Source organism: Eucyclogobius newberryi, unplaced genomic scaffold, assembly GCF_026437365.1.
Source record: "Eucyclogobius newberryi isolate DKJ021-1_F unplaced genomic scaffold, fEucNew1.0.hap1 SCAF_2, whole genome shotgun sequence".
Lineage (NCBI taxonomy): Eukaryota > Metazoa > Chordata > Actinopteri > Gobiiformes > Gobiidae > Eucyclogobius > Eucyclogobius newberryi.
This window is the reverse complement of record NW_027315834.1, coordinates 22,609,219-22,623,476: the sequence shown is the minus strand read 5'-3', so window position 1 is coordinate 22,623,476 and position 14,258 is coordinate 22,609,219. Positions and strand designations below refer to the sequence as shown.

Genomic DNA, 14,258 nt, shown 5'->3' with positions numbered 1-14,258 from the left:
GGGTAGGAACAAAGGAATAGTACTTTCTTTGTTACCATGTGGTCAAAAACTAGTTCTGATAAAGCTTGAGATCCTTCAAAAACTCTTAATGTGATATTTGATTACCAATACTTGTATAAATGAGTATCTAGTCGCAATACTAGTTTTAGTATCAATAAGTATCTGATTTTTAATGCTTTTGATAACCTTATTCTCTACACTACACATTACGTTAGAATTGAAAGCTACAAGACGTCTTGATATTTTGCAAATTAAATTTTCAAAAATAAATCTTTCTGATGTATGCATAAATGAACAAGCACGGTGCCTCTCTGTCCTTGGACTCTTGTTTCTCCGCAGATGACACAATAGCAGAGTCCTGCTTCCATCATAGAGCAGAATCAGAAACTGTTTATTGCCATTATCAATGAACAGAATTCACAAACAGTCACTTTTCTTGGTGATTCGGTGCAGCATAAACAATGAACAATGAATAGGTCAAAAGAGAAACACTTTAAATCTGCTTTGGGAGATAACAGCCTTACTGTGTCCGCTGCTGCTCTGTTCTGTTGTGGTCATACTTGCAGCCCAGTTTTTTTCCTGTCCCTCTCCACTGACCTGAGCGTGAGGTCCGAGGCCCCAGGCGACCCTCTCCAGCGTTATTATCCTCTGCACTGGTGCCCTGCTGCTGAGCGTCCCATGTTTGTGTGAAATACCTCCTCAGCAAACCAGGTGGATGTGCTGTGCTCTCTGTAATCACGCTGCAAGTGTGTTAGCAAGTAGGAGCATTGAGCCAACTCTCAGGGAGTCGTTCCAACTATCATCATTACGTGTATGTTCAGAGTCCAGAGACCTGATGTTGGCTAGTTTAGAACTGGTTGAATCCTGGGTTTGGTTCCCTATTCACTTCTGGTTTACACCTGTTTCAGGCTTGATTTAGTCTTTTATTTAGATCTGGTTTCACATTTTGAAGTCACAAAAATCACATTTTGTGACTTCTTCCAAAGTGTATTATTATAAAAGCCACATATGTGACAATGTGAGTTCACAGTAACCTGTCTGCAGGTGCCCGGGGTTTGTGAGAGCTTGGGACAAATTAGTTTTAAATACTATTTTAAATACTTACTTCCTCTGTTCGCGTTGTGAAAATTGGATACCCCAGCTATTAGTTGAGTCCTGGTTTCAGTCCTTTATTCACAATAAATTTACTATTATCATATTAATATATATACATCCATATAAACAGAACTACAATAATCTGAAATTTTAAGATAATAATCGATCCCATTTAAAAAAAAGTTTCCATGTCTGCAACTGCGTGTGCAAGTCAACTTGTACTTTTAAAGGAGACACATATTATATAAAATCAACTTTTAATAGCTTAAGCCATATTAAGTTTGTTTCTTCTTCTGATTTGACCACTCAAAGTTGTATTGAGAGTAATTAATGCATATTTGAGTAATTTGTTTCTCCTGCGGACCAGGCGGCCTTGTTCCGACATTCCTTGTGTTTACCACTCCCCGTGTCACACCCACTGATATTTACTTACTTTGTTCTGTGATTTTATTTTCTTAAACGGCGCACACATAGGCTCCGGCAGCTTTGCGTTACCATTTTTACTCAAAGGGGGAAAGAAACTATATTTAAATTTAAACTGTCCAAAATATAACGTAATGAACCACAAGTGTCGTAGATTAGAATTATATAGCAGACAAAAGCAAAATAGGTCGTCTTTAACCAGGCATATTCATGAAAGGCATCTGATTATTTCATATACTTGCTCTAATAATAAATGCTAAAGTTTATTATATCCCGTGAGGGCCTTGAGTATAGTGCTTGTGCTCACTGTATTCTTCCTTTTAAAGGCTATGGTCCTCTGTAACTGAAAGCCTCTTTTATGTGGAGCTATCCCTAATGCAGAGTCCTAATGTGGCCTCCCTTTTATAGCTTATGCAGCTCTTATTTTTCTGTGCTTAAGTGGTCGCGCTATGGTATTTGGTGTGTGCTAGCGCCCAGGGCAGTGTGTCACTTCGAGTTTCCCACAGTAATCTCTCTTCTTTGTTTTGTGTGCACAAGTATACTGAAAGTGTTTGAGCCAGAGGACTGATGCACTAGCCATATAAGCCACTTATACTTTCCATAGCAGTGCTCAGTCAACCGTGTTGGCCATCTTTTCAAGAGTGTACTTTGTTTTTATTTTGGCTGTTCAAAGAGTGTTGAGATTAAGGAGGTCAGTGATGTAGGAATGACAGGGCATTTGGATTGAAAGTGTCAGCCTTAATGCATTGTGGGAAATATCCCCTTTAAGGGAAACTGTACAGTTGTCAAGTTGGTCAGTGCATTTCAATTCTCCATCTCTCTTTTGTACGGCTCTCTCCTGAGAACTGTGAGCTGTCAGTGTGCGGCACGATGCAGAAAGAGAATCTCTCAAAAACAGACCTATAACTTAACTGATGGATTTCAATTGCAGTCTCATGTTTGTTATCAGGGATTTGCAATGATTTAAAAGAAATCCCTCCCTCTGTCCATACTTTGTTTTTATTTAAAGGTGTACCATGTTACATTTGGCATCCGCCTGCTGCTTGTATCCATAGAGATGTTGCTTTGACTGGAAGGTTCCACAGTATAACATTCAACGTAAAAGTTGAATTTAAAAAATAAAAACAATTTTAAAGCCTGTGTTAAAAAAGGCAAGGAGCATAATATAATCTTCCTAAAAATATTTCCTGTAATTCTCTTGATGTAGTGAGAGTAGAACCACATCGGCAGATGAAACGATCAAACCCATTAGAAATACACTTTGATCATGACCTGCTTCATCCAAGGGGCGACATGACAATAATGGGCACTATATTTTGCGGCACATGCTGTAGTTTATTTATGTATACTCGGATAATTCAAGATCAGTTCTGAAATGTAACATTATCAAAACAATGTAAATACTTGTCATGTCTGCTACATGAGACTGACAATGTCTTCTGCTTGGAGATGTGTCATTATTATCTTAACAAACATTACCAAGATGACTAACTGTAGGTCATGTTTTGGCATTTTGGGCAATCATGGACAAGAAGGTAATTAGTGGAGAAGAAGTTTTATGTGGAAAAGAGTATTGATTCTTGTAAAAGCTGCTCTGAAGGCAAAACAAACATTCTCCTGACAGGCTCTGACCACAAGCTCTGAGAGCTTCTTTTAACTGTAATAACTGGAAGTGCCCTGAAAGAAAATATATTTTATTTATCAGATTGTGCATCCAGTGAACTTTAGGCATTTTAGGTATATTTTGCACAACCGTTACACCAGTAATATGTCTGGTAGTACTAAGCTGATATTAGTTGTATTCGTAGGATTACTCTGTGCCTCACGTGGACGTGTGACAAAACTACGAGCTGCACAATCGACCTCACCACCACCAGCATGCACATATATTATATTTATATTCATACTAAGACACGTCTGTCTTTAGACAGTTTGAATATAGAGCCACTGCTGCTGTCTTCTCAGTGGTCTCCGATCCAAGTACTTAACCAGGCCCAACCCTGCTTAGCCCCATGACCAGATCAGGCCTTGACAAGGCCACAACAAACTATTGTTGTTATCCACATTTCTGCACCTACTTAAATCTGCTCTCGTCCTAATAATATGGCTGTATGGCTTCAGGTCTAATACATAGAGTTAATGACCTGTCAGCTCTAAAAGCATCTTCATTTTTGTTTTCTCTTTCCTTGTTCTCATTTCCTATATTGATTCTGTAAAACAGTCCACTTAAGTATTCCTTGAGCATTACCATTGTGTTTACAAACTCTAAAAAGGCCTTTAAGTATAAACTTCTTTCCTATTGCTAACTGACTACTAAATATGTGAAGTGTAAGTGCAGTGATCAGATCACAGATGGCTTCAGATGAACTCTGCACAGACCACTGAGACAAAGAGAACAGGGAGCAGCCGAGACGCACTCAAAACCATTACAGCTCTTTCTGCTGCAGCCGACTAACTGCCTCTCTATTGAACAGACCTGAGCATTCCTCCCACTGTAAAACATTGTTATTCACTAACTACTGCTTCAAACATTTTGTAGACAGCACAGATTTTTTTGAGATCCTTTTTAAGTCAAATATGAAAAAGCAATTTTTTACTGACAGATTGTGTGAGAAAAGTGGACAGCAGAGTAAGATACCTTTCTGTGCAAGTTTGTCCATGACAAGTGCTGGTATTTAATAAGCTCCCTGTTGATTTTAAATATTCTAAAAGCCTGTGACTAGTAAGCCTCAATTGGATGGCATCAATGCCTTTTTGTAAGAAGAGGTACATTAAAGTCCATTTGAATCTGTATATTTACCAGTGATTCTTCACTTAAAACATGTGTACTACGTAAGTCACAGCTCTTGGATTACACAGAATGATGCGCTCTCACCTCATATTGTGTGACTCTGACAAAGCATTTTCATTTTTTTTCTTAAAGCCATGATCTTTTACATGTATTTCACTACAGACATAAGAAAGTTTCTCTGCAGTTTCTCAGCTGAACTCTTGTCTGCCCCTGAAATATTCAACCGGCCCAAATGAAGGCCCAGAGATGCAGTGAGTTGTGATCAGAGGAGAATCAATGGAGAGCAAATGAGAGTAGGTTATGCTCTTGTAACATTCCCTGTGAGACAGACCCAAGCAGCCAAGAGGAAGGCAGTGACTGTCAATGACAATCAAGGACAGTGACTGAAAGAACAATACAGAAAGGGAAGTTTACAACACATTTTGAATTATATTTACATACATGCTGGCACAGAACCAAATAGAATGCAATGCCTTTTGTAGATGATAACGATGTATTCTTTATAGGGCTGTAAACTTTTAAAAGAAAGGATGAAAGGGCTAGCCATTAGTTCACAGGAGTGATGATGGGAACAGGAAGCTTATAGGGACCCACCCTCTGCTCAAGGCTGCCTTTTGTGTCATCATGATGGGCAAGACATGTTCTCTCCAGAGATTAGTTCATTTTACTTTAGGATACTGTGCACAATAAGTCTAAAAACACATGATGGGTGCATGAATCCTTTGTGTATTGTATAAAATCATATAATAATCATAATCCTATAATTATTATTATGGAATTAATAAAGCTATATATATTGAGTGAATTTTGGCTTTTCAGAATTAAAACAAATCTTTAAATATCTAGAAATATGCTGAATAGATGAATACCCATTTTTGGTATATACAGTATTTAATAAATGTGTTGTCACCTAACATTCATCAATCCTTTGTGTCTCTAAGCACACATCTCACTGATGCAGCCTCCCTTCTCTCTCCTTACTTGACTCGCAGGCTGTTTTGCCCAGTACCTCATCAGCCAATCACAGCACAGCTCTGCAACAAGTGCTGAGAGGTGCCTCCTCTGTAAAAATGTGGGGTGTTTAGCAGGTGACGGACTGCTACAACCTACAACCGAGAGCACTGTTGTCCACTGAATGCAAATATATGTTCTGTATATGTATGTGAGAGAGGAAATGAAAGATTTGCAAAAATATACAATCGAGATTATTGGTCTGTGGATTTGACAACAAAGCCGACTGGCTGAATGTGGTCTGCCCACAGTCGCTAATCCATAATTACAGCAGAATTTTCCCCACTTTTATTTACGAGTTTACAGTATTTATCTGGAGTCCTCAGAGAAGGCACAAATAAACACGAACAGAGAGATAAGCCTGTAAGCTTTGGGTAGTGGCCATTATCAAACACTGCTTCCCTCATTACACCGTCAATTGACCTGCTGCTCCTTCATTCTATCACCGCTCAGTGTCTTTTTTTAGCCTTACGTGCTATTAACAGTTTGAATACAAATATTTAATTTCTTGTATTGTGGTTTAATGTGAATCATAATGTTGGAAAGAAGGATCTTATCAAGCCTATAATTTGAATTTTGGTCAAATAGGAAATGATAACAATATAACTGACATTGGCCTATAACTTATCATTGTTACACAACTTTTTAAAGTGAATGTGCAAGTCTCCTGTTTTTTAATTATGACTTTGTTTGTTGGGATATTCTCTGTGGTAGATAATGCTGTGTTCCAGTCTTCTGAGGTTGGATTTTCTGAGCACTGTTGTAAATTCACACTAAAAACAGCCTCGCATCTCAGAATCCCTTCTTGGAAACACTGGGAAGCTTTCAGAACCCAGAGTTTATCAGAGTTAAAAAAAAATCCAACATGGCTGCGCCTAGGCCTGTTGCGGTAACCACAATATTGCAATGCTATAATCACTAAAACCGCAAAAGGGCTGAAGTGACCGCAGTAACCACATTTTGCGTTTTAATGAAGTTTTGCAGTGAAGAAAACGTTGTGCCATGTGACTCGCTCGACTCAGTCAGATGGAAGTTTTTGGTGACAGCTTTTGATGCCTTGGCTTTAAATGAGTCAATAAATACACAACACAGACTGAGCATGAATATTTTCCCAGCCATAATAGTTTTTAGTATTTGCAGAGCCTCAACTTTTAATGTTTGGGTTTCTTGTGTGATGGTCGCAGTAACTGCAGAGCACAAGCAAATGATATTGTGATATTGATATGTCATGAGCAATATGGTCCGAATGTTGTCTTGTTCAACGTCTTTCCCTCCCTCCGTCATGCTCACGCTTGCTTTCATCTCACTCTCTATGACTACGAACCGTCCTATTTCCATCTGCATATGCCTGCCGTCTCACTCCCTCGTGCTCTCTCTCTTTGTCCCTGGGGTGACTCACGCGTCTCTCTCCTCTTACAGGTCTCATTTGATGCCAAGGCTGAAGGAATCTCGCTCCCATGAATCATTGCTCAGCCCTAGCAGTGCTGTGGAAGCCCTGGACCTAAGCATGGAGGACGAAGTCGTCATAAAGCCTGTTCACAGCAGCATCCTCGGGCAGGACTACTGCTTTGAGGTGAGGAGGGCCATCTGCACACACTGTCAGACGAACACAGTCTCCACTAAACACTTTTTGTTCAAATTGTACAAAATTACTTTAGTTGCTTTAATAAAAAGTGACTTTTTGATTTTCAAATTAGTATCTGTAGTTGTGCCTGTACTAACTGCATACTTCTATAAGTTCCTGTCGGTGTTAGAAGTGGAGCAGCGTCCCTGCAGACTTGGTCAGGACATCTGTGATTCTTCTGCTGCACTTCTGTTCTAATCTGAAGACAACTGGCAGTGTTGTGTTGGTTCTTATTTATAGACAGTGAAGCAACGGCACACGACACAAGCGAGACCACAAGCCTCCACTAATCATCATTATCTGGCTCATTGCATTAATAGGTTTGTTTTGCTGTTTTTAGCTCGTCCCTGTTCCGGTTTGATATAGTCGTCCTGCCAAGCACTTTCTCTCTTCTTGAGTCCATTCACATCATCTGCCATTGTGCTGATAAGCCTCTTTTCACTGTGGGACAACGTGGTTTAAAGAACTAAGTTTAGCAACTAAATCTTTGTTCTATTTATTTCCTGGCGATATATGCCTCAGGTTTTGATCATTAAAAATGTCTCTCCTGTCTCTGCGGTAGGTCACCACCTCCACAGGAAGCAAATGCTTTTCCTGTCGTTCATCAGCCGAGAGAGACAAATGGATGGAGAATCTGAGGAGAGCGGTGCAGCCAAACAAGGTGAATACATGACTTCACAGTGGGTGGGAAAAGAGGCAATCAACTTGTTCATACACATCTACATTTCCCTAAGCACACATTGCAACTGTATCATTGGAGAGACGGGGCACTCTTTAACTATAGTCAGCTTTGAGATAGATCCACAGCGTTATACATTTATAGAGCTTACACATGTACACTCCTAATAATATCCATTTAAAAATCCATCATTTGAGTGCAAATAAACTTAAACTTGTAACAACAGTAAAGGAACAGTTGCAGTCACTATATCTAGAAAAGTACTCACAATTACAATTGATCAGGAATCTGAAATTTGATTCTTTGAAAAATGAAATTTCCCCATGTGGGACAATAAAGGAATATCTTATCTTATCTTATCTTATCTTATCTCTTGTGAAAAGGTAAATGCTCCTCAATGCATTGTTAGAGTCTCACAATGTGAAATAATACATTATTACAATGCTATTGTTTTTCATCTTGATTTGGAGCCAGAATCATTTTTTTTTAATTCTTGCTTATGCTCACGATATCACTAAACTTATTTTGTAAAAAAAAATTCTGAGGTTGCAAAGGGACAACAACAATTATTAAACCAACAAATCAGCAAGAGCAAAGCTTTCAATATCATAGAATAAAAAATAACTTTATTGTCTGTCATATACAGTGATGCAGACATTGTCCTTGGTAGAGGTCGACTGATATGGGTTTTTCTATGGCCGATGCCAATGCCGGTTTTCTTCCAAACCAGCTCCATTAGTAGTATTGCGTAGTAGTATTATGAGATAGTACTCTAATTTTAGAATTATGTCGTGTTTGTTAAATCCAAGCTGTAAACTCTGGCTTAGAGTTAGAGGGAGAAAGGAATCTTACAGTTAAGTTACAGTCTTACAACAAACCATGTACATCGAGCCCAGCCGCTGCTCCACTGAGCGTGTGGAAGCAGAGCATGGATCTGAAGGAGGATCCATGGGTCCTACTTGGCTATAGCCGCCGCCCAAGTAATGCCTGATCGAAAATCGTCTTTGATGACAAAATTACAGCCGATGCCGATAATCAAAATTCTCTTCTTCTTTGGTGTTTTATGGCAGTTAGTATCCAAGTGTTACATTACCGCCACCTACTGTAGTTTTACGTCTTAGACTTTTATTACTTTATTTCATTCTTTAGACTGTATGTTTGATCTAGTCTTCTTCTTCTTGCCATTCACACATCATGATGCTGATGAAAACAGGATACATTACTTGAGATGCATCAGTGATCGAAAGCAGGGTTTTTAAATGTAACTTTGATCCATTCACACCACGTCTGACTGCTCTGTGCTGTTGTAACAGTACTTATCATTGAATAGCTCCTGGATGCTTGCTTTGACACTCATGCGTTCAGGCTGAATGACTCAGCAAATTAATCAAGCAATTTACCTTTTGTAGAAGTGCTATTTCCAGAGACTATACTGGGAACACTTACAAAAGAGGAAAAATGAGACATTACAACCATTTTATACTGAGTAAAACATGAAGAGTGTCTATTAACTTAGACCTAAACAGCTCATACTTTCTCTTCTCATGGAATTTTCAAGTGTTTTTATTTGAAGGCTTTATAGAATCAAACCCTTTTATACAATTATATCCACATTATTTCTTATTTTGAGTTCTAAAGGCTATAATATACGGATGTGGAAGTCAAACTAAAGACGGCTGCTCATTAGAGGGTTTTAAAAGTGATTTTAAGATGTGACGCAGAGATGAGGACATTTTGCTATGATTATTTGTCTCACACTCACATGAAGCACAGCCACACCACACAATCGCAGATATCAGTAGAGACGGATTGCTACAAGTGGCGGAGAGCGCAAGTGTTACGTGATTTAATTAGAGACGTGTGTATTAAACCTGCTTATAAAGAACATAGGAGAGTGCTATATTTACTGGTGGTAAGCAGCCTGTTACAGTCACTGTAGCGCTGAGAATATAAAAAAGTCCGCATAAACTCTGTTGGTTTTGCTCATACTATTTCTAAAGTCACTGGAGCCTGGCACACTCTGGTTGCTCTGATTGGCTACGGTGATATCTCACAATTTGAAGTTTGCGAGCTGTGAATATTCACAACAGAATCACACTGACCCCACAGACACAAGCAGTGCCATGACAAAGAATCACGAGAATGACTTATAATAATAGCTTTTTTTTTTCTTCCTCTTTTTTTGATTGGGACGGTGAGTATATTATGCCAGATTAGGACAAGCATGCTAGTTTCCATCTGTTGTCCCCAGAGTCTACAGGTTTAACTGCGTAAAACTTTAAAGCATTATAAAGTACTCTGTGGAACTTCAGTCCCTCGAGCAGTGGCCCTAGTGCTCATCACGGAGGAGGAGCAGAGCTTAAAAAATATCGTTATTTCAATGGCTATATTTTTTTGTCAAAGATTTTATGGCTTTATTAAAACAAAGAGATTCATTTGGTTTCAGTATTGTGATGGCAGCAAGTGACAAGGTGGTTAAACAATATTCAAGGTGTGAAAAAAATATTGGAATGGAAAAATAGGTGTTGTAAAAGGTCTTACATGTCTAAACTTAGAACATTAAAATAAATGGTCTTGAGAATCTGGCCCTCCTCTAGTGTGCAGAAGACTTCATACAAAGCATGATTTAGTTACAGATCATACACGTATTGAAGAGGTTATCTGACTTGGGAGGTTACAAATGTTACAATAGTTTAAATCGTTTCAACTACACAAACTTTGCACCAAGAGGAGATTTCACTGTTTTATGATGAATGCAATCTTTGCTTCATTGTTTCCAGGACAACAGCCGGCGAGTGGAGAACCTGCTGCGTCTCTGGATCATCGAGGCCAAAGACTTACCTGCCAAAAAGAAATACTTCTGTGAACTGTGTCTGGACGACTGTCTGTACGCCCGCACTACGTGTAAGCTCAAAACTGACAATGTGTTTTGGGGGGAGCACTTTGAGTTCAACAACCTCCCGGCTGTCAAAAACATCACAGCGCACTTGTACAAAGACACGGACAAGAAGAAGAAGAAAGACAAGAACAATTACATCGGGCTGGTCAGTATCCCTGTCGGCGCCGTGACGGGGCGACAGTTTGTGGAGAAGTGGTATCCCGTCAGCACTCCCATCCCCCCTAAAGCGAAGACTTCTGGGCCAATGATTCGAATTAAGGCCCGCTACCAGACCATGAACATTCTTCCCATGGAGATGTACAAGGAGTTTGCAGAGTACACCACTAATAACTACATGTTGTTATGCTCGGTGCTGGAGCCGGGGATAAGTGTGAAAAACAAAGAGGAGATGGCATGTGCGTTGGTGCATATTCTGCAGAGCACTGGCAAAGCAAAGGTTAGTATCTCGGAATGTTGCCTTTTTATAACTCTGTGCAACGTATTGGGCTGCAACAACTTTGTATGTGATCATTTAGTGAGCCGTAATAATGATACTTTTACCGTAATAATGATACTTTAGCCGTAATAATGATACTTTAGCCGTAATAATGATACTTTAGTCATAATAATGATACTTTAGTGAGCCGTAATAATGATACTTTAGCCGTAATAATGATACTTTAGTGAGCCGTAATAATGATACTTTAGCCGTAATAATGATACTTTAGTGAGCCGTAATAATGATACTTTAGCCGCAATAATGATACTTTAGCCGTAATAATGATACTTTATTGAGCCGTAATAATGACACTCTAGCCGTAATAATGATACTTGAGCCGTAATAATGATACTTTAGTAAGCCGTAATAATGATACTTTAGTGAGCCGTAATAATGATACTTTAGCCGTAATAATGATACTTTAGTAAGCCGTAATAATGATACTTTAGTGAGCCGTAATAATGATACTTTAGCCGTAATAATGATACTTTAGTAAGCCGTAATAATGATACTTTAGTGAGCCGTAATAATGATACTTTAGTAAGCCGTAATAATGATACTTTAGTGAGCCGTAATAATGATACTTTAGCCGTAATAATGATACTTTAGTAAGCCGTAATAATGATACTTTAGTGAGCCGTAATAATGATACTTTAGCCGTAATAATGATACTTTAGTAAGCCGTAATAATGATACTTTAGCCGTAATAATGATACTTTAGTAAGCCGTAATAATGATACTTTAGTGAGCCGTAATAATGATACTTTAGCCGTAATAATGATACTTTAGTAAGCCGTAATAATGATACTTTAGCCGTAATAATGATACTTTAGCCGTAATAATGATACTTTAGTGAGCCGTAATATCCATCCATCCATTTTCTGCCGCTTATCCGGGGCCGGGTCGCGGGGGCAGCAGTCTGAGCAGGGACTCCCAGACTTCCCTCTCCCCAGACACTTCCTCCAACTCCTCCGGGGGGATCCCGAGGCGTTCCCAGGCCAGCCGAGAGACATAGTCTCTCTAGCGTGTCCTGGGTCTTCCCCGGGCCTCTTCCCGGTGGGACATGCCTGAAACACCTCCCGAGGGAGGCGCCCAGGAGGCATCCGGAACAGATGCCCGAGCCACCTCAGCTGGCTCCTCTCGACCTGGAGGAGCAGCGGCTCTACTCCGAGCTCCCCCCGTGTGGCCGAGCTCCTCACCTTATCTCTAAGGGAGCGCCCAGCCACACGGCGGAGGAAACTCATTTTGACCGCTTGTATCCGCGATCTTGTTCTTTCGGTCACTACCCAAAGCTCATGACCATAGGTGAGGGTAGGAACGTAGACCGACCGGTAAATAGAGAGCTTTGCCTTTCGGCTCAGCTCCCTCTTCACCACAACAGTCCGATGCAGCGACTGCATCACTGCAGCCGCTGCACCGATCCGCCTGTCGATCTCACGCTCCATCCTTCCCTCACTCGTGAACAAGACCCCGAGATACTTGAACTCCTCCACTTGGGGCAAGGACACCCCACCCACCTGGAGAGGGCAAGCCACCTTTTTTCGGTCGAGAACCATGGCCTCGGATTTGGAGGTGCTGATTCTCATCCCAGCCGCTTCACACTCGGCTGCAAACCGTCCCAGTGCATTTTGCAGGTCCGGTGACAAAGAGCATCCCTGGCGGAGTCCAACATGCACTGGGAACGGGTCTGACTTACTGCCGGCAATGCGAACACAGCTCCTGCTCCGGTCATACAGGGACCGGACAGCCCTGAGCAAAGGGCCCCGGACCCCGTACTCCCGGAGCACCCCCCAAAGGACACCCTGAGGGACACGGTCGAAAGCCTTCTCCAGATCCACAAAGCACATGTGGACTGGTTGGGCAAACTCCCATGAACCCTCGAGCACCCGATGGAGGGTATAGAGCTGGTCCAGTGTTCCACGACCGGGACGAAAACCACTCTGCTCCTCCTGAATCCGAGGTTCGACTATCAGTCGGATTCTCCTCTCCAGTACCTTGGAATAGACCTTACCCGGGAGGCTGAGGAGTGTGATCCCTCTGTAGTTGGAACACACCCTCCGTTCCCCCTTCTTAAACAGAGGGACCACCACCCCGGTCTGCCAGTCCAGAGGCACGGTCCCCGACCGCCACGCGATGTTGCAGAGACGTGTCAACCAAGACAGTCCTACAACATCCAGATACTTTAGGTACTCAGGGCGGATCTCCTCCACCCCCGGAGCCCTGCCACCGAGGAGTTTGCGAACAACCTCAGTGACTTCAGCTTGGGTGATGGATGAGCCAGCCTCTGAGTCCCCGGTCTCTACTTCCTCTTTGGAAGACGTGACTGAGGGATTAAGGAGATCCTCAAAGTATTCCTTCCACCGTCCGACGACATCCCCAGTCGAGGTCAGCAGGCCTCCACCCGCACCGTAAACGGTGTTGGTGAGGCACTGCTTCCCCCTCCTGAGGTGCCGTTTGGTTTGCCAGAATTTCTTTGGTGCCGACCGATAGTCCTCCTCCATGGCCTCCCCGTACTCCTCCCAGGCCCGGGTTTTTGCCTCTGCGACAGCACGAGCCGCGGCTCGCTTGGCCTGCCGATACCTGTCGATGACCTCCGGAGACCCACAAGCCAGAGTGGCCTGATAGGCCTCCTTCTTCAGTCTGACGGCATCCCTTACTTCCGGTGTCCACCACCGGGTTCGGGGGTTGCCGCCACGACAGGCACCGGAGACCTTGCGACCACAGCTCCGAGCAGCCGCATCAACAATGGAGGCGGAGAACATGGTCCACTCGGACTCAATGTCCCCAACCTCCCCCGGGACATGGAAGAAGCTCTGCCGGAGGTGCGAGTTGAATACCTTACTGACAGAGGGCTCCACTAGACGTTCCCAACAGACCCTCACAATGCGCTTGGGTCTGCCAAGTCTGTCCGGCTTCCCCCTCCGCCAGCGGATCCAACTCACCACCAGGTGGTGATCGGTTGACAACTCTGCCCCTCTCGCCAAGACACGTGGCCGGAGGTCAGATGACACGATAACAAAGTCGATCATTGACCTCCGGCCTAAGGGTGTCCTGGTGCCATGTGCACTGATGGACACCCTTGTGCTTGAACATGGTGTTCGTTATGGACAAACCGTGGCTAGCACAGAAGTCCAATACCTGAACACCGCTCGGGTTCAGATCGGGCAAGCCATTCTTTCCAATCACCCCTCCCCAGGTGTCACTGTCATTGCCCACGTGGGCGTTGAAGTCCCCCAGTAGAACAACGGAGTCCCCGGT

At 42.2% G+C, this 14,258-nt stretch overlaps 1 protein-coding gene across 10 annotated transcripts in view; it reads left to right on the top strand.

The window, feature by feature from the left end:
• Nucleotides 1–14,258, top strand: part of dab2ipb (DAB2 interacting protein b) — a 105,182-nt gene that overhangs the window by 65,091 nt on the left and 25,833 nt on the right. For all 10 annotated transcript variants that reach the window (XM_072454541.1, XM_072454539.1, XM_072454542.1 and 7 more), the window contains 3 exons: nt 6,740–6,893; nt 7,507–7,605; nt 10,404–10,958. In XM_072454541.1, coding sequence (XP_072310642.1) covers nt 6,740–6,893; nt 7,507–7,605; nt 10,404–10,958 — 808 coding nt within the window. The remainder of the gene's footprint in view (nt 1–6,739; nt 6,894–7,506; nt 7,606–10,403; nt 10,959–14,258) is intronic.